General features: G+C 40.6%; 1 protein-coding gene across 1 annotated transcript in view; it reads right to left on the bottom strand.

Annotated features, from left to right (window-relative positions):
- Positions 1 to 26,723, bottom strand: part of pcdh15b (protocadherin-related 15b) — a 785,155-nt gene that overhangs the window by 103,592 nt on the left and 654,840 nt on the right. Inside the window, exons 23-25 of the mRNA XM_063072091.1 lie at positions 24,384 to 24,493; positions 20,068 to 20,208; positions 5,850 to 5,977 (exon numbers count right to left, since the gene is read on the bottom strand). Of these exons, the coding sequence (XP_062928161.1) occupies positions 5,850 to 5,977; positions 20,068 to 20,208; positions 24,384 to 24,493 (379 nt within the window). The remainder of the gene's footprint in view (positions 1 to 5,849; positions 5,978 to 20,067; positions 20,209 to 24,383; positions 24,494 to 26,723) is intronic.

Raw genomic sequence — 26,723 nt, 5'->3', positions numbered from 1 at the left:
TTGGCCTCCAAAGCTAGCTGTGGCAATGAGTTCCACAGATTCACCACTCCCTAGCTAAAGAAATTCCTCCTCATCTCTAAGATGTAAAGATTCACAGCGCGAGTAGCACAGAAGAAGCTTCACTTTTGTGGAAGATTACATTTGCTGTGGATAAACACAAGGAAATCAGAAGCCAATCTCCTCCCTTTAGAGATGCAGTAAATCTAAAGCAAACCACATTGGTTTTGACCAGCTGAAATGTACAAGCTGAAACTTGCAACTCATTGATCCAATGGATCATGTTTTTTCCAGATGGAAAAGCACAGATGCTGAAGTGCTGTTTTCTCAATACATGTAGCTTGCTTATCTAACTGAATCCTTTCCACTAACCTGTTCTAAAAGGCTGTTAAATGTTACTGGTGTCATAGAGCTGGGCTTGTACTGCAGTCACTAAATGTGTTTCCATACCTTTCCTTGTAGCAAACAAAACCTTGGTTAAGTGATAAATTCATAGAACCATAGAACCATAGAAACTACAGCACAGACACAGGCCCTTTGGCCCTTCTTGGCTGTGCCGAACCATTTTCTGCCTAGTCCCACTGACCTGCACACGGACCATATCCCTCCATACACCTCCCATCCATGTATCTGTCTAATTTATTCTTAAATGTTAAAAAAGAACCCGCATTTACCACCTCGTCTGGCAGCTCATTCCATACTCCCACCACTCTCTGTGTGAAGAAGACCCCCCTAATGTTCCCTTTAAACTTTTCCCCCCTCACCCTTAACCCATGTCCTCCAGTTTTTTTCTCCCTTTGCCTCAGTGGAAAAAGCCTGCTTGCATTCACTCTATCTATACCCATCATAATTTTATATACCTCTATCAAATCTCCCCTCATTCTTCTACGCTCCAGGGAATAAAGTCCTAACCTATTCAACCCTTCTCTGTAACTGAGTTTCTCAAGTCCCGGCAACAACCTTGTAAACCTTCTCTGCACTCTTTCAACCTTATTTATATCCTTCCTGTAATTTGGTGACCAAAACTGAACACAATACTCCAGATTCGGCCTCACCAATGCCTTATACAACCTCATCACAACATTCCAGCTCTTATACTCAATGCTTTGATTAATAAAGGCCAATGTACCAAAAGCTCTCTTTACGACCCTATCTACCTGTGACGACACTTTTAGGGAATTTTGTATCTGTATTCCCAGATCCCTCTGTTCCACTGCACTCCTCAGTGCCTTACCATTAACCCTGTATGTTCTACGTTGGTTTGTCCTTCCAACGTGCAATACCTCACACTTGTCAGTATTAAACTCCATCTGCCATTTTTCAGCCCATTTTTCCAGCTGGTCCAAGTCCCTCTGCAGGTTCTGAAAACCTTCCTCACTGTCTACTACACCTCCAATCTTTGTATCATCAGCAAACTTGCTGATCCAATTTACCACATTATCATCCAGATCATTGATATAGATGACAAATAACAATGGACCCAGCACTGATCCCTGTGGCACACCACTAGTCACAAGCCTCCACTCAGAGAAGCAATTCTCTACCGCCACTCTCTGGCTTCTTCCATCGAGCCAATGTCTAATCCAATTTACCACCTCTCCATGTATACCTAGCGACTGAATTTTCCTAACTAACCTCCCATGCGGGACCTTGTCAAAGGCCTTACTGAAGTCCATGTAGACAATATCCACTGCCTTCCCTTCATCCACTTTCCTGGTAACCTCCTCGAAAAACTCCAACAGATTGGTCAAACATGACCTATCACGCACAAAGCCATGTTGACTCTCCCTAATAAGCCCCTGTCTATCCAAATGCTTGTAGATTCTGTCTCTTAGTACTCCCTCCAATAACTTACCTACTACTGACGTTAAACTCACCGGCCTATAATTTCCCGGATTACTTTTCGATCCTTTTTTAAACAACGGAACAACATGAGCCACTCTCCAATCCTCCAGCACTTCATCCGTAGACAGCGACATTTAAAATATTTCTGCCAGGGCCCCCGCAATTTCAACACTAGTCTCCTTCCAGGTCCGAGGGAACACTCTGTCAGGTCCCGGGGATTTATCCACTTTAATTTTCCTCAAGACAGCAAGCACCTCCTCCTTTTCAATCTGTACAGTTTCTATGGTCTCACTACTTGATTCCCTTAATTCCATAGATTTCATGCCAGCTTCCTTAGTAAATACAGACGCAAAAAACCTATTTAAGGTCTCCCCCATTTCCTTTGGTTCCGCACAAAGCCGACCACTCTGATCTTCAAGAGGACCAATTTTATCCCTTACAATCCTTTTGCTCTTAATATACTTGTAAAAGCTCTTTGGATTATCCTTCACTTTGACTGCCAATGCAATCTCATGTCTTCTTTTAGCCCTCCTGATTTCTTTCTTAAGTATTTTCTTGCACTTCTTATACTCCTCAAGCACCTGATTTACCCCCTGTTTCCTATACATTTCATACAACTCCTCTTCTTCTTTATCAGAGTTGCAATATCCCTTGAGAACCAAGGTTCCTTATTCCTATTCAATTTGCCTTTAATCCTGACAGGAACATACAAACTCTGCACTCTCAAAATTTCCCCTTTGAAGGCTTCCCACCTACCAATCACATCTTTGCCAGAGAACAACCTGTCCCAATCCACGCTTTTTAGATCCTTTCTCATTTCTTCAAATTTGGCCTTCTTCCAGTTCAGAACCTCAACCCTACGACCAGATCTATCCTTGTCCATGATCAAATTGAAACTAATGGTGTTATGATCACTGGAACCAAAGTGCTCCCCTACACAGACTTCGGTCACTTGCCCTAATTCGTTTCCTAACAGGAGATCCAATATTGCATCCCCTCTAGTTGGTCCCTCTATATATTGATTTAGAAAACTTTCCTGAACACATTTTACAAACTCTAAACCATCTAGACCCCTAACAGTATGGGAGTCCCAATCAATGTATGGAAAATTAAAATCCCCTACCACCACAACTTTATGTTTCCTGCAGTTGCCTGCTATCTCTCTGCAGATTTGCTCTTCCAAGTCTCGTTGACTATTGGGTGGTCTGTAATACAATCCCACTAATGTGGCCATACCTTTCCTGTTTCTCAGCTCCACCCATAAGGACTCAGTAGACAAGCCCTCTAATCTGTCCTGCCTGAGCACTGCTGTAATATTTTCCCTAACAAGCAATGCTACTCCCCCACCTTTCATTCCTCTGCCTCGATCACATCTGAAACATCGGAACCCTGGAATATTAAGCTGCCAGTCCTGCCCCTCCTGTAGCCAAGTATCACTAATTGCTACAACATCATAATTCCACGTGTCAATCCACGTCCTCAACTCATCCGCCTTCCCCGCAATACTCCTAGCATTGAAATATATACACCTCAGAAGATTTTTACCACCACTCACAACCTTTCTATGAGCGGATTTGCTTAAACTTTCAATATCATTTATTTTCACCCCAGCCACACTGTCAGCTCTGGCACTCTGGTTCCCATGCCCCTGCAAATCTAGTTTAAAGCCTCCCCAATAGCACTAACAAAATTCATCTAAATAAAACCCTTTGTTGTTGTAAACATTCATTAATTTTGCTAACTGGAAGAGAATTGTATAGCAGATTAGTCTAAGATACTTCCCTAAATCCATGCTGATGCTGCTCAATCTATTATTCTTCATAAGGCATTCATTATAGATTCTAACAGTTTACCAATAATCCAAAGATTAACCAATGCTCAAGTTTGGTCCCAATCTACATCTATTAATTAAAGATATACCTAAGTACCTAAAATGGCAAGTATCTAATCCACAAAGGACATTAATTTCTTTTTTGTAGATACTAATATTGACTTTGAGGTCATTTGCTCTTTCAATAATGATGTAAATTAGTAGCAGAAAGCCAGTGGGTTACCTGTTAGATACTAAGCCAAAAGATTCCAGTCTTTTCTTTTCCAAAAGACTGGAAGAGCACAATTCATTTGTATTGATCTGTGTGTTTGATTCTTGCATTCTTGCTTACATCAGTTATGATAGCAAAGGTAGCAAGTACTGCTACTGCTGCCATAACGTTTGCATCCCCATTGACTCCAGGGATAGTATTGAGAGAGTAGTTGACTCAGCCCAATACAATACTAGAACATCCCTTCACACTAATAGTAGGTACTGCCTCAAGGCAACATCTATCATTAAAAAAAGAAATCCTGCAAATGCTGGAAATCCAGAGCAACAAACAAAAAAATGCTTGAGGAGCTCAGCAAGTTAGACAGCACCAATGGAAAAGAATAAACAATCAATGTTTTGGTCTGAAACCCTTCTTCAAGACTGGAAAAGAAGGGGGAAGAAACCAGAAGGGTGGGGGAGGAATATGAAGTAATAAGCTGGGATATGATAGGTGGAAAAGGTAAAGGGCTGAAGAAGAAGGAATCTGTTAGGAGAGGAGAGTGGACCATGGGAGAAAGGGAAGGAGGAGGGACACTAGGGGAAGGTGATAGGTAAGGAGATGAGAAGAGGTAAGAGTGGGGAATGGAAGATGTGGGAAGGGGTAAGGGAATTTAGAAATCAATGTTCATGCCATCAAGTTGGAGGCTACCCAGACAGAATATTAAATGTTTCTCCTCCAACCTGAGAGAGGCCTCATCATGGCAGTAGAGGAGGCCATGGGCTGACATATCAGAATAGGAATGGGGTTTGGAATTAATACAGTTGGCCACTGGAACATCCTGTTCTTTGCGGTTCTATCATCAAAGATCTTGGTATAGCAAAGAGCAGGATATTCCAGTGGCTAACCATATACCACTTTGGTCATTTTGCACTACAATGGACTCTCTTTTGTTTGTTCTAATTGTGTTCGTTCTTATAAAATTATGTATAATTTATGCATAATTAATGTTTTTCTTGTGATTGTTGAGTGTCTTGTGCTACATGCATGTGATAATGCTGCAAGTAATCTTTCCATTGTACCTGTTCATACCTGTGCTTATGCACATGAGAATAAAGTTGACTTTGCATGTCGAGTCCATGCACTGTGATCACATGGACACCTCGCAAATACATCAGAAGGTGAGCACCACCTCACAAACTACATAGTCTGCCATTTGACAGGTACCTCTTGCCCCACTTGTGGAAGAGTCTGTGGTTTTGACCTCATCGTCCAGTTCAGAATACCCCAAACCAGAATGGAAGCAAGTAACCTTTGATCCTAAGGAACCGTTCATGAAGTAAAAGTAATTAACAATCCATAATTGAATATTACATTTGGATTGTTGGAAAATACAAAAATGGATTAAAAGCTTACAAGTTGATTTTCTGATGATGGTAGTTTAAAATAGTTGCTTGAAATTGATAAACAGCTTGCAAAAATCTTCATAAACACACTATCTTCAATGAATCCCAGAGCAGTAGCAGTTGCTTAAACCTATTTTTTACTCTATGCTTTGACTTGGATCATTTTGATAACAAATATAGTCAACTCCTCTTAACTTCATGTTGGTAGTTACCTGTAGAAATATACATGCATGAAAAAATCTTTTGCACCATTTTTTTTGTACATATTGACGAGAACAGTTGGACAACTGTGCAGAATTAAACACAGTTAACTGTGCATTAGAAAAACTACTAACAAAGTTTTTCATAGAAGTGACAACTTGCAGCTTTTTGTAGGGATAAGCATTTGAGGAAGATTTTGTGGGAACACTGGTTTATCTGGATCAGGTAGCAATTCAGTAAGCCTAAGATTTAGATCAAATCAGACACAAGTCAGAAATTCTATTGCTTTTCACAGTAACCAAGAAATATACTTTTAATAAAAGCTACAGAAAAGATCATTACAGAATTGCTGTGGAGGTATATAAGTCATCTCACTCACCTCAACTCGCAGCACGGTGGTGAATGTCTTGGCATCCTCAGTCACCCCACCCAAATAGAGAGATTTCGTAAAAACAGGCGGATGATCATTTTCATCTTGCACCTCGATGAAAACCTTTGCTGTGTTTGCTGGAACAGAAATTCTGAAATTGCTGATTTCTGTTTAAAGCTTCTTGATTCATTCCCCCCGCCACAATACACTTTTTTTTCAACAGATGTGCTGCAATTCAATCAGGGCACATCATTATATTCATTCACTGTACAAGACATTTCAATACATTCACTTTCAATATGTAAATGCCACTAATACTTCAACATAAATTGAAAAATAAAAACAAACATAGCTGATCATTTTGAAAGCTAAGTTCAAAAGTACTGGACTCCACATGCATGAAATTGAGGATCATTTTTAGAGGTTATTTCTGATGATACAGACTCAGTTTTGTTCTTCTGAGCTGATCACACACCTTGGTGGCCAATGATTAATTTCTTGAATATTTTATTTTATTTCAGTGCTAATTATTTTAAATGTGATATGCACAATTACATTTAAATTTCTGTTCTTTTTTTAAATCAATGTGCCACTTCTTTGGCATACTGTATACCAACCTTCCTGTAATCTGACCAAAATCTGACCAAGCAAACTGTGTAAAATGGGCATAAAGGTAACACAAGAGACAGCAGGTACTGGAATTCGGAGTAACAAACAATCTGCTGGAGCAGATTAGAAGGAGGTAAGAAATTGTTGATGTTTTGGATCAAGTCCCTGCATCAGAGCCGAGAATGGAGAGATGAGATGGCCAGCATAGAGACAAATGACAAGAAAGGAAACCAAGTTGATTTGTGGACTGAGGATGGGTGTTAGATGACAGGCAGGTAATGGAACACATACGAAATACTGGAGAAACTCAGCAGGTTGGGCAGCATCTATGGAGAGGAATTAAGAGGATGTTTTGGGCTGAGAACTTTCATCAGGACACCTGTTAGGTGGGGGAAGTGAGCAGGAATGGAGTTGGAAGACTGTTGCGGGTGGATGATAGACTGATGCAGATGAAGAGAGTGAAGAAATAGGGAAAAATAAATGGAATAAGGTGGAGAGGGGGCATGTGAAGATGGGAGACAGCTGTTGGAGGGAAATAAGCACAAAATACATAATGCTACCAGAACTGGATTTGGGTGAGTAAAGGAGTTGAGAATGGGAGCCATTAGAGGAGAAGGTACCAGATTGTGGGTGGGGGGAAAATTGTGTGTGAAATAGATGGAAGGAACCAGGAGGGGGAAGAGGCAGAGCTGGATAAAGGGGGATCTGGGGAGGATGTGAAGGGAGATAAAAAGATGGGAGGTCCAGAGGATAAGGAGTGGAGGGGTAAAAAGAGGGTGAGGAGAAGAAGAGAAAAAATGAAGAGTGGAGTGGTTCACCTAAAATTGGATAACTCAATACTCATGGCATTGGGTTTTATACTACCCAGGCAGAATATAAGGTGTTGCTCCTCCAATTTGCACTGGGCTTCCTCCTGGCCAGGGATGGACTTGCCAGTGGGGGAATGGTCTGTAACTGGGAGCTCAGGAAGGCCACTACAGACGGAGTGTAGGTGTTCTGTGAAACAGTCGCTGAGTCTGCACTCTGGTTTCGCTGAAGCACAGGAGGCCACACCGGGAGCACCAAATGCAGTGGGCAAGGTTGAACCTTTGCCTTACCTAGAAGGATTGTTTAGGTCCCTGTATGATGGTGAGGGAGAAGATGTAAGGAGAAGTGTTACATCTACTGTGAGGGCGGGGGAAATAGCAGAGGTAAGGGAGAAATGAGTGGACTACGGAATCGTGCAGGGAGTGGTCCCTGCGGAAGGTGGAAAGGGGTAGGGAGGGGAAGATGTGGCTGATGGTGAGATTATGTTACAGCTGGTGAAAGTTATGAAGATGGTATTACCTTGGTAATTTACCAGGCAATGAAATGTTACCAGTTTATGGCAAATCACCCCATTCTCATTGATATGGAACAACTGGGCTCAGCACTGAGGGATGGGAAAGCTTTCAGGGGAAGGTACAGTATTTAGAATATTAGTCTTTAGTCACTACTATGCTGGAAAATGCAGGGAGTGACATAGGTTAATATAGGGTGAAAGAAATTGGAAAAGTACAGCACTTAAACAGGATGTCCATACCGACTATGATGCCAATTTAAACTAACCCCAACTCTCTGCACAACATCTATATCCCTCCATGACCTGCCTGTTCATATAGCTATCTACAGGCCTCTTCAATGTTGCTATCATATTTATTTACACTACTACCCTTGGGAACTTATTCCAGACACCTACATACCTGCTTAGTCAGGCTTGGTTATTATGACCCCATTCACAGTCTTGCTTTGTGGCTGCCTGTAAAGCAGACGAATCTCAAGGTTGTATAATTTATACATACTTTGATAATAAATGTATTTTGAACTTTGAACAATTGTGCACACAAATGGTAAAGTTGCCATGGCTACAAGCCTCCAGATGAAAGTGAGGCAATGGAATTACACTTGATAATGATGGCCAACTTTAATGTCTTGGGGGGAAGTGGATGTGTTTGTAGGCACAGGAGGTGTGGTGTGTGCTGTATACGGAATCATTGCAAGACGTACCGAACTTTGGAAAATATGCCTGTGTCAGAATCACTAGGATCCTGAAAGTAGCTGGGTGGCCAGGCAGCAAATCACAGATCTTCACTGAGAGCAGAATTTCCCTAACCTTTTTTATGCCATGGATCCCTACCATAAACCCAAGTTGGGTCCAAGGCATAAAAAAGGTTATCCCAAGTTGGGAACCTCTGTCAAAGAAAAAGATAGGTGAGTGGTGGGCTCTTTGAGGACTTAACTCAGTTCAAATTTCATGACCTGGACCTTATTCGCTTCATCCGCAATTCACTGGTGAAGCCACTGATCCAGTCATCAAGCCAATCTGCCGGCTGTGGCTTCACAAGGCCATGTTGTCCGTAGGTCAAGGGTCAGCCAAAACTCCTTGTAGCAACAATAGTGGCTACCAATCTGGCAGTCTGACACCAGTGACTGAGGAGCAATGTTCTGTAGGTCGGTAGGAGACAGAGAGGTCAGGTTCTGTAGATCACAGGGCTCACAAAGTCAGCAGGAGTTGGACGAGGATGTGAAGAATAAGCAGCCTTACCTTGGCCCAGTATGGCCAGGATCTCCAGCACTGTGCCATAGAGCAGCAGCAAAAAAAAAAAATCCCCGTTATTTATTACTCATGGGTGAGCTGGAAACTGTATGGCTGGAACAGATGAAGGACACTGGCAGCAGTATCCTGGTATGAAAGTCAGGGTTGCTTATTTTTAACTGTAATTAGAACTCAACATCAAGCAGAATGAAGCCTGAACACAAGAGATTCTGCAGATGCTGAAAATCCAGAAGAACACATACAAAATGCTAGAGGTCAGCAGGTCAGGCAGCATCTATAGAGAGGCATAAACAGTCAATATTTTGGGCTGAGACCCTTCATCGGGACTAGAAAGGAAGGGGGAAAAAGCCAGAATAAGAAGGTGGGGGCAAGCTGCAGGTGATAAGTGAAGGAGAAGATAGGTGAGTGGAGGAGGGATGATGAAGTGAGAAGCAGTGAGATGATAGGTGCAGAAAGTAAAGAGCTGAAGAAGAAGGCATCTGATATGAGAGGAGAGTGGACCATGGGAGAAAGGGAAGGAGGAGGGGCACCAGTGGGAGGTGATAGGCAGGTGAGGAGAAGAGAAGGGATAAGAGTGTTGCCATAATGGGGAATGGAAAAAGAGAGATGATGAAGGGGGGAGAAATTACCAGAAGTCAGAGAAACCAATATTGATGCTGTTAGTTTGTAAGTTACCGAGTCAGAATATGAGTTGGGGCCATCAAAGCAGTAGTGGAGGCCATGGAGATGTTGCAATGGAAATGGGGAGCCGAATTAAAATGGTTGGCCACTGGGAATTCCTGCCTGCTGTAGAAAGATCCAAGGTGCTCAACAAAGCAGTCACCCCATAAAGCCCCAATGAGCCTGCAGCTCTCCCAAGGCTTTAAACACTGTGTGAGTTACCATGACAGCAAACTACACACTGTAACCACTGGGAGATTGCCCAGATATACCCTTCCACACCCTCTATTGGGACAGTGACCAGCCAACCCTCCATAATCAGTGACTCCTCTAATCACTGGGAGTCAATTCTGGGACTGATCAATTCTGTATTATCACTGACCACAGCAGAGTGACTACACACATCTTCCACACCCTCTGACCACTGGGAGAGTGATCAGACACAAACATTCTAGATGGCACCAGTGACCAACAGCAACATCTTGCAGACAGCTCATGAAACTACTTATTCTTCTTTTAAATATGCTTCTTCTCCTGAACTACCATCAATTACAGCCTGTAATTTCAATGTTGATGATGGACTTCTGGGCCAATGGAGCAATCTGGCGCTTTGCAACTGGACAAGGACAACAGCGGAAGGTGAGTGGGTGTTCAGTGCTGCCTGCCCGTGTTTGGCTGGTCTCCCTCTCGCTGCTACTGGAAGAAGGTATTGGAGTCTTGGGCCTCATGCTGCAAGGTTCAATCACGGCTCATGGCTGTGGGACTCTTTCTCGGGGGACTCAGTGGTTTGACGTTCAATGTCCTCAAAGCTGAACATGCTCGGTGGCAATGGACTCATTTTTGGAGGACGCTGCGGTGCATGTTCCGTGTATTTCTGGTATCCTTTTTTCACGACTTGATTGAAGTGATTTGGCATGGAACTATCTCTATGGCCGTGGCCTGTAGTCATGGTGCTAAACTGAACTGACTCGGCGACTGTCACTCCTGGACCGTTTTGTGGACTCTGCGGTTTAATGCTTAATATTCTGTGTGTTGTCGCTTCTTTTTGCTGTTTGTGTGATTTGATCTTTTTTTAGTGTTGGGTGGTGATTTTTTTCTTGAAATGGGGTCCATGCTGTTTCTTTGTTTCATGGCTGCCTACGGGAGGATGAATCTCAGGGTTTTATATTGTATATAGTACATACTTTGACAATAAATGTACTTTGAAACTTTGACGAACCACACCCTTCGAGAGAATAGACATACCTGCTTGCCGCAACCTTTGACGACTGGAAAGGTGGCCAGGCTTGGTTGCTACATCCTCTAAGACCGCACTCATTCAGACTATGCCCCTATCCCAATCACCTTGGGTGATTGCTGATCCCTATCTTAGTACCATCACAGAACCATCCCCCTCCCCCAAAGTCCTAAATGAGGAATAGTAATTCGAGTGGGTCTCTCTTGCTGCAGTCCAGGATTCAGGAAGGGACTGCTGAATCTGTGATTGAGAACAGCTGGAGAGGTTGGCTGAGGAGAATGTCTTGTCCAGAGTGCCAGAACAGAGTGGATTGAGAATACTGCTCAGATCAACATTCAAGGGAGATATCTTGCAAATAAGACATTTTATGTTCAATTTATTTCATGATATAATAATATTCTGCTTTTTTAATGGCAAACAGACTAAAAGCAATGTATTGCCACTAAAATATCTTAATTACATGTGTTGATTTTATTTATTAAAATACTTAATGTTTCTAGAATTACTGAATGCATGGCTTCCTTCATACATTGTGAACAATTTATCAAAGGGCTTTCAGTACCCACACTGTAAAAAATACTTTGTAGTTCCAACAGTACAAATAGCTGGGGTGTTTAGAGCAGGACCTTTTAATTAATCCAGAATTATATTACAAAATTCTAGGAAAGAAATGACTTTTAGCATTTAGTTGACAGAGAGACATTATAAATGAGCCCACATTCAATTTACAACATCAAACTGTTATTTAACTCGACTACTCAAATTAGAACATGACACTAATTACAGCCCTTTAAACAAGCAATGCTAATGGATATCCTTTCAAAATGAAGATTAGCAAAAAAAAAGAAATGAAAAAGGTGTTTAAATGATCAACAGATTTTTTTCTTAGTAGTTACTAGGACCCTTTGCACTTGGCTATTCTCCTCTGCTCCTCTCTCGCCTTGGAAAGAAGACACAGGACTGACAGCATGAACCATTATACTCAAGCGCAGCTTCTGGTTATCAGACTTTGGAAGAGACCTCTCATACACTGAAGGATGAACTCTTGATCTCCCAATCTACCCAATGTAGATTTTATGTTTTATCTGTCTGTCTACCTGCCCTGCACATACTCTGCAACTGTGTCACTACATTCTGTTTTTATTTTACTACCTCGATGTACAGCAACTGTCAGCATGATCTACCTGGCAGGATGCAAAACAGAAGCTTTGCACTATTTCTTGATACATGTGACAATAACATACCAATACGAATATTAAGGAGGATCAATGATCAACTTTATTTGCCATATATATTTATATGTGTTAGGAATTTATTGTGGTGTTCAGGCACAAAATGCAACAAAAATAACAACATGCAACAGTTATAAAGAATTATACCAAAATAAAGTCAGAGGGTCAAAGGACATACAATATATGGAATAAATGTGCACAAATACTTAAATACCAGCATGTATTTACAATGCAAGCAGTGTTATAAAAAGTGGTTTAAAGTGCATATACAGCACAGTGCAGTGATGGGTTAACTAGAATGGTTGATCAGAGTGATATTTTTAAGATGGTGTTGATTTCTTAAAAATAGCCTTATAGCACTTTCCAGAAGGAAGCTTTTGGAACAGGTAGCTTGCAGGGTCGGTAGTGTCCACAATGATTTTTCTTATTTGTTTCTTTGTTCTGCAAGTCCTGAAGAGATGGTAGACTGCAGCGGTAATAAGAATATTGCAAGACTGAAGGTAAGAATCGCTAGAGCTATTTTTTGAACCCCATTCCCCCCATTCCCACTGTCGACAACAGTGTGCAAACTGCTCTCCTGTTCCTCCTCAGGGCTACTCCAAGAACACCTTGTAAACATGTGATCTGTATCAGCAGGTCTGGGAGCAACAGGAGCACCGCCACCTGTAGGTTCCCTTGCAAGTCACCAATCATCTTGTGCTGGAACTATATTTTTTATAACTCCAGCATCACTGAGTCTAAGCATTGGCACTTGTTACCGTCAACAACGAGAGAGCACCTTTACCAGAACCACTGCAACAGGTCAAAAAGGAAACCCTCATGCCCAATTAGGGTTGGTCAATGAATACACATCAAAGTTGCAGGTGAACGCAGCAGGCCAAGCAGCATCTCTAGGAAGAGGTACAGTGGACGTTTCGGGCCTACGTTTCAGGCACCTCTTCCTAGAGATGCTGCCTGGCCTGCTGCGTTTACCAGCAACTTTTATATGTGTTGCTTGAATTTCCAGCATCTGCAGATTTCCTCATGTTTGGTCAAGGAATACGGGATTTGTCAGGGATACCCACATTTCATGAGTAGGTTAAAATACGCTTTATACATAAGATGTAATTTGTGAATTGAAAGAAAGGGATAAATAAGGTAGAGGCAGGGAAGTTGTTTCCACTGGCGAGACTAGAACTAGGGGACATAGGCTCAAGATTTGGGGGAATAAACTTATGACAGAAATGAAGGGAAATTGCTTTTCCCAGAGAGTAGTGAAACTGTGGAATTCTCTGCTCAGGGAAATAATAGAGGATTTCATTAACTATATTTAAGATAGAGTTAGATAGATTTTTGCATAGTAGGGGAATTAAGGGTTATGGGGAAGAGGTAGGTAGATGGAGCCGAGTCCATGCAGATCACCCATGATCTTATTAAATGGTGGAGCAGGCTCGACAGGCCAGTGGTTCCTATTTCTTATGTCTCTAAATAATGTAGTTATGATTTATGTAGATATGATAGGAGTATTTATGAAAATTGATTACAATGACCACTATGATAACTAAACAGAAATTAGCTTTATGATGAGCATGACTAACTACCAACATTAACACCCTAACAGAGTTGAACAGGTTACTTATTCACGTCAGACACAGTGATGAAAAGCCTACCCCCTCAGTGGTACTTCATCCATATGTCTCATGGACACTGTGCATTAGATTAAATGCCTTCTTGTTAGCTAATTAAGAGGCAAAGTACTTCAGAAGAACATTTATAAGTCTGAAGCATCTCACCCTGGGAAATAAAAAATAAAAATGGTCTTGCATTTAACTTCTGAGCTGCAAGTTTAGTCTTTTCAATTCTGGAGTCACAATTTGATCTAATATTTTATATTTCAGAACTTGCTGATATTTGTATACAATAGATCATTTTTTGCTGTTCATGAAAATAGTGGAGTTTTTATTTCACCTAATTTCTAGCCTTAAGTACTTTGCTATCTGTTCATGAAAAAGAATGGCCATACAGAGAACTATCTTGCCTTCTAGTGCACGGATGTGTGTAACTTATTTAATACACACTATTTAAAAAAAATAGGAATGCATTGTTCCATACTATATGAAAATAGTTTCACAGAGAAGCCAGACTCCTATTATTCATGAAAACAACTGCTAGATGAATTGATGCTGTTCTCGACACATAATATCGACCATCCGTCTGCCTCCACAGACACTGCCTGACCTGATGAATTTCTCCAGCAAACAACAACAACAACAACAGGACTTCTGCAGATTATGGAAATTCAAGCAACACACATCAAATTTCTCCAGCAGCTCGCTTTTTGCTCAGGCTTACAGCATCTGCATTCTCTTGAAAGACAGACTATGTGCAATTTTAATTCACAAAGCAGACAACTCCAATTATTGCCTTAATTTAAAAAAATAAGAAAGCCCATACCCCTTCAATCATAATCAATTGTATACAGAAAACAAAACGTGATTTCCAAAGTAGCTCAACATTTTATATTGGGGCTTAGAAAATCTGTGCCCCTCCCTTCCCTGAATCTGAAAAAGACCAATTAATTTATGGTGTTTCACTGAGAATGCTAATTAAAACTCTGGAAATTGCTGAGCATCTTACCTTTTCTGTTGCTTAACAATATGGAAGGGAAGAGGTTAAATCACTTGCGATTTGGTGCCTTTGTTGGGTCCAATAACAACTAACATAAATTTGGGGTATTCAGCAGCTAAATTGGGACCTTAACCCCCTTTCAAATCATATCACTGACTTAAATACGTCAACTTCTTACAGGTCACTAAATCCTAACAGCATAAAGAGTAATGAAGCACAAGCTTTGGAGCTGCCGAGAGAAACAGAGGGCTGGAGTTTCCTCTGAGTTTGGGAAGGTATGTTACATTAACTCAGGGATCCACACCAGGCCTATCAGAGAAGAAATTTGCAAAATATATCAGCACAATTGGATTGGGAACCCTTCGTTCATTTGTGCATCGGAATCACTTGGTTCTTCCCAAGTCACACAGGCCACAGGCTGAAGAAACGGCAAGAGTGTAAGTGGCAATTTTCATAGCTTTGTGCTGTAGTGCTATGCTGGGACAGCTTCTGTTTAGTAAACACATGAGATTTTGCAGATGCTGGAAATCCAGAACAACACATGAAATACTAGAGGAACTCTGTAGGTCAGGCAGCAACTACAAAGGGGGAATAAACAGTTCACGTTTCAGGCTGAGATCTGCTCCAAGCTGTCAACTGATTATTCCCCTCCACAGATGCTGCCTGACCTGCTGAGTTCCATCAGCATTTTGTGTGTAGCTTCTCTTTACTGGCCATTTGAAGATGACAATAAATAAAGATGTGGGGTAAGAACGTGATTATCACTGGCTGGGTAGAGGGCCAGAAGGAGGTGGGATGGAGTGGGGAGAGCAGATGTTCATTGACAGTATGTTTGGTTGAGATTGAGGCGAAGATCTGAATAGGAAAGGAGGAGATAGCAGACAGATTACAGGGTTGCTTGTTTGGCCTGGAGGAACACTTTCTCATTCTCCAAATCCACAAAGCATGGCATAGAGACATTCACTAATAATATTCTGCCCTTCTAACCTGCCTGCAGTTAAAAATGAAATAGACACATTATAATGCCTTAACTTATCAACCTGCTTCCTGTAAGACCATAAGAGGAGCAGAATTAGGTCATTCAGCCTATTGAGCCTGCTTCACCATTCCAGCATGGCTGATATATTATCCTTCTCAACACTATTCTCCTGCTTTTTCCCAATAACCTTTGACACCCTGACAAATCAAGAACTAATCAACCTCTGACTTAATGATCTGGCCTCCACAGCCGTCTGTGGCAATGAATCCCTCTGATTCACTATCCTCTGACTAAAGAAATTCCTCGTCATCTCTGTTCTACATGGATGTCCCATGGGAAGACAGCACACGTGTTGCCATCAAACAGGGAATAGTTGGATTTGAGTAGCCATTTGATTCTCCTTACAAATTCCTTTGCGGTTTAACCTCTGACACAACCTGCAGCTTTCCTCCTTCTAGTAATATCACCAGTCCCGGCAGTTGTTGCAAACTGCATTGTATAAGGTTGTTTTCCTCTGGCTCTGCATTGTGCATGATTAAAATCTTGCTGTTTAAATTAGTATGTGGTATTTAGTGTGCTGGATCAGCAGGCATTTTATATACTATATCTAGGAGTGGTGTCAACAGGGAGCAATAAAGGAGACAAGTTACTATTCTCCTAATTATAGTCCAGAGATTAATTTGTTATAATAATTGATGTGTACCAGGACTTATTTGTTACAAATTTACTTGAGCTGCTCTGTACGCCTTAGGAATGTATTATGAGTGCATTAGAAAATGATATGTTAACGTTTTGTTTACTATTTGTCAATATACATGTATATTTTAAACTGCCTTATGCCCACTATTAGCTTTTATTTTAAACATATGAATATTCCAAGTTACCAGCAAAAAATGAAATAATTTGATCAAGTTGGGATTACAGGGAGAAAATGCCAGAGAAGACAGGTTATCCAACCGCGAATAGTTTTATTTTCAGAGCAAAATGATGGTGCAGAATTGTAATTCATTTGTGTGAATGATTTGCGCCTGGCAGTGCTGGTTAGGAGGAAAGGACAACCATTATGTTAGTTCAAGCTTTTTAGTTACCTGCAGCAGAAACAACAGAACTAGTTTGTATTTACATAGAACAGCTTAAAAAATACCCTTAAGTGCTTCACACAGCTGCAAGTGAAATAAAGATTTATGTGGAGAAGAATGGAGGTGACATAGAATACAAAATTAAAACTAGACATAGTTTTGTGGAGGAACCTAGTAAAAAAAAGATTAGATTTTGAATTCCAGAGTGGAGAATGGCAGACTGAAATCAGTTCTCAAATTGTAGGGTGAAGATCAGAATCAATGAAAGGCTTATTGGGGTTGGGTGAGAGCAGTGGCTTGTGCTGGTGGAGAATATTACAGAAACCAAAACCATCCAGTGTTTAAAATTGAAAATAACAAATTTTAAATTGTAAGTGTTTAGGAGATTAGAATTTAAACAACACTATACAAAAACACAAGGACTCAAAAGGGATATTGAAAGGCAAGCAGTTTGGTAGGAATGGGGAAAGAAGTGTAGCTTCTGTGCATTTTGTGGAAGAGATTAGCTTGGAGAAGGTTTAGGAATAGCTGAAGGCTAAAAAACAGAGATGGAAGAAAGCCTGGTGTGAAGTCTCAGTGGGCAAAATGAACAGAGGAAGCAGTATAAAGATAGTATCTGTCTTACAGATGTAGAAGTTTGTGCATCTCAGTTTGTTGCTCGCAGGAATGTGAGAGGAAAAGGTTTACTGAGAAAGAAACAGTGAAATCACAGCTTGATCTTTCCCTCGACTTCTCTGTTTTAAAGTGTTTCACCCTAAGCCAACCCCTGTATCGCCAACCTACACTCTCTAAGCTGCATTGTATTTCCTCCAGAATATCCTCCTAGAGTTTCACAACCTCATCTCCTTGACCTCAGTGTTTTTCCCAGATGGAACTGAAGCTCTAGCTTCTCTCCCTCAAGAAGCTGTGAATGCAGCAACATCAAATACGCTTAAGGTTGCAACAGGCAGATTCTTACACTTCAGGGAAAGAAATGTCTTGGGAACCCAGCAGAAAGTGCAGTCAAGAGCAAGGTCAAGTCAGCCTTGATCTTATTAAGTGGCAGAGCAAGCTTGAGATGCTATTTCTGTTCCTTTATCTTGGTTGAATTATTTTCTTATTTCCTGACAAAACCATTTTAGTTAACCAAGATACTAAAGCTTGGATAAACTATTATTGATCCATAAATTATATTTAGCTGTTTTTTGGTGAAACTTATCTAATATCCTTTTCCCTCCATCTAGATTCATGGGGTGACTTTTAATTTGCAGCTGCATTCAATGCACTAACAAAGTCTCAGTTAAAGCTTACATGAAAGTATTACATTCATATTATAATAATATTATTATATTTTGAAATCTTCCATATTAAAAAAAAGTGAGCTAAGTCAGTGAAACAAGAATTTGTTAAGTACAAAATATAGACCTATAGCAATCACACAAAAAACGTACGTTATTTATAAAAGCACATTCAGAGCTTAAAAGGCCAGATGGCAGCCAAAAACTTGATTCATTGAAAAGGTTCAATGTAATTTCAATTTAAATTGCCCAGAAATTGGTCACTGGAAAAGCCATATTTAAACAGTGCTCTGTTTTATGGGGGAGGGTGTGAGTTGGCGAAAAATCACATATCATGCATGGTCTGTAGTTTACTGAATGCAAAGCTCAAAGGGTTGTCTGCAATAAAATAAAACAGCCAAGTATACGTATGTGAACACTGGCCTTTCCTCCATTCACTACTGCAAGCAACCACCTGGGGGAGTCTGGGAGTTGTGTTCAGTGTGTGCAGGCCAGGGTAATGGGATTGGGTAAGTGGTCTCAAGGATACTTGCATGGACGGGTAGCTGTTTGATATAAAGGAAATCTACCTGCAGGCCATGATTTGTACACATGGGTGGCTCACCTTACTTGTGGAACATAGATGCTCAACTGAAGTTCTGTTCAAACATGCCTTGGATGAGGATAGAAGCTACTGTGTGTGCTCAGATGCCAGTAATGGTAAACTTGCCATGTGCAAGCAGATCCTGGAAGCAATTTGCCATTCTGGGACCTAAGCAATACGTATCTGAAATCTAGTTTTAAATAATTCTCTATTATGTAGCACCTGTGATGAATTTCTAGGCAATGACAGTTTTGATGAGCTGTTATACTAATTTTGATTTAAGGGAAGCTGATCTTTTCAATTGCTTTCAATAAAAGGTGTTAGATGTTCGGAACACTAGAGGTCTGTAGCTCAATATTTAACAGTGTGCTAAAATGATACTATAGTGTGTGCCACAGTTTAGCCCCTGAGGCTCTATGAAAGATTACAACAAAAAGATGACCTTCTTCAATTATTAATTTACCGATGCCTCCCCATTGTTTGCTTCTTTGCTTTTATATAATTCTCTCAAATATGCAGACATTGCTGAAAAAATGGAAAGTGATGTTCTAATGATGATTCACCAGCTGTCTGAGGTAGGCAGTCTCAAGTGTCTGCAACCTTGTTCCACATGTGTATTTCCACACATTTGGACCTATTTCCGTACATTTGGACCTATTTCCGTCTGCACCTTGGATTGTGGAAGAAATGAAAAATGGAATAGTTTGAAAAGAAAACAGGATTTAAAGGCCACTTACAATTACTATTGGTCACACTAACGATGGGGATTTTTCAAGTTACTGAATTAGAGCACATGCTGGTGCTAACTGGTGCAGAAAGCAAACTGCTGGAGGAACTCAGAGTTCCTCTAGCAGTTTGAGTTTTGCTCTAGATTCCAACATGTAGTCATTCATGTCTCTTTGATGCCAGTTGGCCTTCTAAGAAGCTACCAGGAAACTCTGAATGCATATGCATGATCTGCTAATGTCAGGAAGGAACAAAAATAACTGCCTGCCACTTGTGATGGAGCAGGAGCTCAACTTTTCTCATATACAGGGAGTGGCATAATCTCAGTTTGGGAGGCACCTTCGCCCTGATACAGCCTGCACCATCACTCAAACGATCAAGCTTTGGGATGAGTGGGAATTTAAGAATGCTTCAAGTCAAGAGGAAAGTGGCTTAGTTAGCTTGAGTTTGCACTTCCTGCTTTGAGAAGCAGCTGAAGTAACCATAGGACATATTTAGCATGGGTTGTTTCTTCAACCACACATCAAACAGAAAAGTAACCTACCTGAACATCCCTCAAAAACACTTGAAAACATTTCATTGTTTTTGTGCCATCATCTTAATGATTAACTTTTTATGATTTAAATTGGAATCAATGACAAAAAGATAATAAAATTAACTTACTTCTTGAAGGAACCCTGAGGTTTGATCTAAAGAACAGCAATGAATCTGCCTGGATTCTGATTTCGTAGTCTTTTATGGATTCATAATCCAATGTTTTATTTGTTGTGATGACTCCTGTGCGATTGTTGATTTTAAACACTCCTGAAACCACAAATGTCAAATGTATTAACAAAAACATAGCAACAGATTACATTAATTTGATTTATTTACAATGAGAAACTCATCAGAGAAGGATTTGACAAGGTATAACTTGCATTTTTATTTATTCATCTCTCACAAAATTGGGTAGAGTAAGATTTCATGTAAAAACGGGTGCTTGATTGCCTGTACAGACTCAATGGGCTAAAGGGCTGCTTTTGGGCTGTATTTCCCTGTCACCCTTTGCCTGGGATCAACAGAAACAAGAGAAAGTAGGCAATTTAACCAATCAAGTCTGCCTGGGAGTTCTCATTTTAAGATTTTTCAGGGACCAGGTGTTTTCAGACCTCTGTTGTAAGGAATACCGCAGGTTCACCATCTTCTACGTGGAGATGTTTCCCCTCATCCCAGTCATGCACAGTCTATCCCTAACTGTGAGACTGTAACCCATGTTCTAGTCTCCAAACCACAAACTGGGTTGACTAGGATTGGATTCACTAAAGATTAGAAGAATAATGGAGGATCTTATGAAACTTCTGAAATTCTGACAGACCTGATGGGCGGGGAGAAAGTTTCCCCTCATTTACGTTAGAAGAAGGGGCTGGTCCCAGTTTCAGAGCAAAAGATATAGGACTGAGGTGAACAGAAATATCTTTACTCAGCGAGTGGGATTCGCCACCAGAGGTGGCTATAGAGGCCAAGTTGTTGAATTTATTTAAGCATATACAAATGACATCGAGGAATAATGAGGATAGAGCAGGAATACTCTTCTTGCTACTCCTGCTTCTATTTTCTGTTTTTCTGTGAGGCAATTGATGCAGCCAATTTGGCTTGGCTGATGCCATTACTGTCCTACATGAACTTGTTCAAAAATTCCAGGGGTTGCAAGGAACTAATCAGGGGTAGGATTCATGATGAACTTTCTCTTTCCTATCGTGGATTCTCAGAGATCGTCAATACTCCCTGCCTGAAAGTTTAATCAACCAATTTACCCAGGCTGCTGAGCCAGCATTCACTGCTTTTATTTCAGATTTCCAACATCTGCATGCTTTTAGTTTTCAACCAATTTGCTGCATTCGCCCTTCGTTGGTCCCAGCTATTTCCTGCTTCGGTCAGGTGGGCTATAAAACTGTTCTTTAATTTTGACTCTAGATTATGTTATTTTGATCTTAATTCTGACTAATAAATCTTAGTTTCAGATTATTTTACAGCATAGTTCTTAATCTTATTAATCTTCACAATAAGAAGGTGTTTAGCAAAGAATTAGCAATAATTTTTGCCTTCGTTGCCCACTAATGATTTGCTGGATGGTTTGCTAATCTACTACATAACCCAATCAAAATTTTATTCATTAAAATTAATATTTAATAAATTTTGCAGAAGGTGATTATAAAGTCAAAAATTTGTGACACACTATTTCAATAAAACTAATGAGTAGTAATCCTCAACTCTTAATAAGGTTTTATTGCTAAATGGGAAATATCACACAGAAACAGATCAACGGTTATTAGCAGTGCTTATTGGTAGGAATTCTCACTCCCTGCTTTGATTGTAATTCACTTTCACACATCTCTTTTGAAACTAAGCTTCCATCGCATTAACTGTAGGAGGAAGAGATTAGGGTAGGCCATAAAAGAGTAAGAATAATCAGTGGATGTGGTCATTAATCTTGTGAAGATATTTATCTATATCAGTAAAAATGGAAAAGTGTCAGATACATGATGGCAAAAACAAAATTAATTCAGCAAACAAAATAAGATGTAGGCGTACTCCATTATGACCTAGATACAAGAGGTAATTCAGTTCCAGATATAGTGCTCCAGGATCTTGCACCAAGTTCACATTGTCTATTTAATTATTGAAGCTGTTTTGTTTGATTTGTTTTATGTGCCATTCTTCGAGTAGCAATAGAAGGGATGGAACACAAGCTTTAAATCAAATGCACTTTTAATACTGCTCTGCTCAAGCTGGACCTGATAAGGGAAGGTTATGCAATATAATTAACTCTAAATGCGTGTCCACAGGAATGAAAGTTGAGAACTCAGACATTTAAACAATACAACGAAATAAACCTGGAATTTTGGGGCATTTATGTGGTCTGCATTTTCAGATAACACTTCTGCTTGCTTATTAAAACTTCAATGACTGAAACAAAGTTTGCGGCTACGATGCAGATCACAGGATATTCTCCATGAATTTGAATTCTTTTCAGAACAGCATCAAAAGTGGAGTCAGGGAAGCACCTATCCTGAAGACAAAATAACCTGCAGATGCTGGGATCAAAGCAACACTCACAACACGCTGGAGGAACTCAGCAGGTCAGGCAGCATCCGTGGAAACGATCAGTCGACGTTTTGGGCCAGAACCCTTCGTCAGGACTGTAGAGGGAAGGGGCAGAGACCCTATAAAGAAGGTGGGGGAGGGTGGGAAGGAGAAGGTTGGTAGGTTCCAGGTGAAAAACCAGTAAGGGGAAAGATAAAGGGGTGGGGGAGGGGAAGCAGGGAGGTGACAGGCCTGTCGAAGGGTTCCGGCCCGAAACATCGACTGATCGTTTCCACAGATGCTGCCTGACCTGCTGAGTTCCTCCAGCGTGTTGTGCGTGTCACCCATCCTGAGGACAAAGCGACACATGAACTGCTAACAGTTTTGTTGATGACAAGCAAATTATAGAGAATGTAGCAAATCAGATCAGACCATATATTCCACATTATACAAATAAAATGCAAATATAAAACATTCTTCCTCAGTCAGCAGTACTGCATGTTCAACTAGATGTGTTTGTTCATTATGCTTTTCATGTGAAATTCAAAGGAGCAGATTTCCAGAAATGGAGTGCAATATATAGCCACCATATTGAACTTTAATGAATTTTCATGACAACATATTTTTGATAAAGTCAATGACTTTGCCAAACTTCTATCGATGCACATTGGAGAGAACCCTACTGTAAATGGTTGCATCATGGCTTGATATGGAAACACCAATGCTTAGGAACAGAAAAGTTACATAAATTGACGGACTCAGCATTGTCCAACACAGGTAAGGTCCTCTTCACCATTGAGCACATTTCCATGATGCGCTACCACAAGAAAGCAGCATCCATCATCAAAGACCCCACAAGCTAGGTCATGCCTTCTTCTTGCTACTACCATTGGACAGGAGGTACTGAAGTCTTATTTTCTACACCACCAGGTTCAGGAACAGTAAACCAGTTGGTTCTATGACCTGCAGACTCATGTTCAAGGACTGTTTGCAACTTATGCTCTCAATATTATTTTTATTTGCATTTTTTGTCTTCTTTTGCACATGATGTTTATCAGTCTGTCTGTTTATAGAATAGAATAGAATAGTACAGCACAGTACAGGCCTTTCAGCCCACATTGTTGTGCCGACCCTCAAACCCTGCCTCCCAAATAATCCCCCACCTTAAATTCCTCCATATATGTGTCCAGCAGTCTCTTCAATTTCACTAGTATATCTGCCTCCACCACTGACTCAGGCAGTGCATTCCACACACCAACCACTCACTGAGTAAAAAACATTCCTCTCATATCCCCCTTGAACTTCCCACCCCTTTTTCAGAACTTTATGAAAAGTTTTGTTTTGTAAAATTCTATTGTATTTTTTATTTCTGTAAATGCTTGAAAAAAATTCAATCTCAAGATAATACATGATAATATAGAACATTACAACACAGTACAGGCCCTTCGGCCCATGATGTGCCGACCTTTTGACCTACTCTAAGATCAATCTAACCCTTCCCTCCAAAAAAACTCTCCATTGTTCTATCAACCATGTGCTTATCTTAAATGTCCCTAATGTATCTGCCTCTACCACCACTCTGGCAGAGCAATCCATGCACCCACTATTCTCTGTGTAAAGAACTTACTTCTGACATCTCCCCTACATTTTTATCCGAACACCTTAAGATTATCGCCCCTTGTATTAGCCATGTACATACTTTGATAATAACTTTTCTTTAACTTTGAAATTACTTTGAACTTTTGATTGAAAAAGAATTTTAATATTGCAGTTGGCTGAATTTTTATGTTTGCAATACCAAATTAACCATTACATGGTCTGGTCTGAGGTTCAATAACCTCACAACAGACAAGAATAAAATAAAAATATTCAAATTCACCAACGTTACAATATTATCCATCTCAGAAAGCTCTTACCAGCATCATTTCCTGCTATAATTGAATACACTACAGTTTGATTGATAGCAGCTGCTATTACAGTTTCAACCATGGTTCCTATTGGAGCTCTTTCACTTACAGGTGGAGGTCTGAAAGAGAAGAAAAATGTTCAACATTGAGTATTGCTGCAACAAGTCAATAGAAGTCACACCAAGAACATTTTACTGCTGAAGTTTGTTACATTTATTACTAAATATTACAAACGTTGGTAGGTGTGCTCAGTAGGTCTTTTATCAGAAGTGGCTGATAAATTGCATTCGTTAATCTTTTGGCTTGAATTCTGCAAAGAAAACTGCACATCAATGGAGATAAAGAGAAACTTCATTTGTCTTCACAGGCAGTTCGAGGTCGGCAGCTTTTTTTTGTTGAAAGATGGAAATTCCTTGAAAAGGGTTATTTCTCTACTATCCAGTCACAGGACCGGAAAGAGCAAGCCCTGGTTCTCCCACTTAAAAGTAACCTTGGTGATACTCCTACAATATCTGTCCAGTACGGATACCAGTGGCAGAGTGAACAATCAGGTCCAGTCTTTTGAACTTGTAGAGAGGTACAGATAGCACATGACGAAGAACTGGACATTGCAATGTCAATACCTGGACGCCAAAGGCTCCATTTCAACCATCAACAAGAGTAAAAGAGACCTGGAGACAGGATGTTTATTGTGCTTCTAACAAAGAAACACAGAAAATCTATAGTACATTACAGGCCCTTCGGCCCAGAGTGTTGTGCCGACCATGTAACCTACTCTAGAATCTGCTTAGAATTTCCCTACCGTATAGCCCTCTATTTTCTAAGCTCCATGTACTTAAGAGTCGCTTAAAAGACCCTACTGTATTTGCTACTACCATCTTTGCTGGCAGTGCATTCCACACACCCGCCACTCCCTATGTGAAAAACTTACCTCTGACATCCCCCTTGTATCTACTTCCCAGCACTTTAAAACTATGTCCCCTTGTATTAGCCATTTCAGCCCTGGGAAAAAGCATCTGGCTATCGACACGATCAATGCCTCTCATCATCTTATACGCCTTTATCAGGTCACCTCTCTTCCTCTGTTGCTCCATGGAGAAAAGTCCAAGTTCACTCAACCTATTCTCATAAGGCATGCTCTCCAATCCAGGTAACATCCTTGTAAATCTCCTCTCTACTCTTTATAGTATCCACATCCTTCCTGTAATGAGCTGACCAGAACTCCAAGTGGGGTCTAACTAAGTGGGGTAACATTACTTCACAGCCTTGAACTTAATTCCACGGTTGATTAAGGCCAACACACCATATGCCTTCTTAACAACACTGTCAACCTGCGCAGCAACTTTGACCGTCCTATGGACATGTACCCCAAGATCTCGCTGACCTTCCACACTGCCAAGAATTTTACCGTTAATATTATATTCTGTCTTCAAATTTGACCTACCGAAATGTACCACTTCACACTTAACTGGGTTGAACTCCATCTGCCACTTCTCAGCCCATTTCTACATCCTATTGATGTCCTGCTGTAACCACTGAAGACCCTCTAGACTATCCACAAAACCCCCAACTTTTGTGTAGAGGAAAGATGTGCGTGGAGTATTGGCATTTAATTTGGTGTCTGATCCGATTTGAGAAGATCAGTGGGAATGCAGAATGGGGAGAAAATTTGCCAACACTTATATTTAGTGTCTGATGGAAGTGAAAAGTTACATTTCTCTATATGACCTGGGGAAAGGTAACGGGGCTAGGTCACCTGGCCACTCAAGCCTGCTCTGCCATTCCAGATTGACCCTGACTGACCCAATCCGAGCCTCAATCCCTCCTCCATGCTTGATTTACATCTCCCAATCTTCCAGAAATCCTGAATTATTCTACTTCTGCTACAAATACTTTCAATGATTTAGGCTTCACAACTCTTTGAAGCAGAAAATTCAAAAAATCCACTACCCTTTCTGAGAAGAAATTTCTATGTACCCTCAGTTTTAAATGCCCCTTATTTTATTACTATGCTCCCTCAATCAAGAGTCTCTCACTCATGAAACCATTCTGACCTCTGCCCTACGATGCCCCTTTATATCATGTTACAGAGCCATGATGTCCTCATTGTAACCCACTTTCTTGGCAGTCTTGGAAACCTTATATTTTGCCTCCTCCTAGGTCATTAATATAAGTAGTAAATAACTGAGGGCCAAGAACTGACCCCACTAGTCACATCCTTCTATCACAAAAGAGAACCATTTATTACAACTCTTTGTGATACCCAGTTTTCAATCCATGAAAACACACTTCCTCCAATATCATGAATTCATAACTTGTGCCTCTATGTGGCACATTGTCACTTGTGTT

Source organism: Mobula hypostoma, chromosome 19 (assembly GCF_963921235.1).
Source record: "Mobula hypostoma chromosome 19, sMobHyp1.1, whole genome shotgun sequence".
Classification (NCBI taxonomy): domain Eukaryota; kingdom Metazoa; phylum Chordata; class Chondrichthyes; order Myliobatiformes; family Myliobatidae; genus Mobula; species Mobula hypostoma.
The sequence above is the reverse complement of the archived record's forward strand: the minus strand, read 5'-3'. Positions and strand labels throughout refer to the sequence as shown.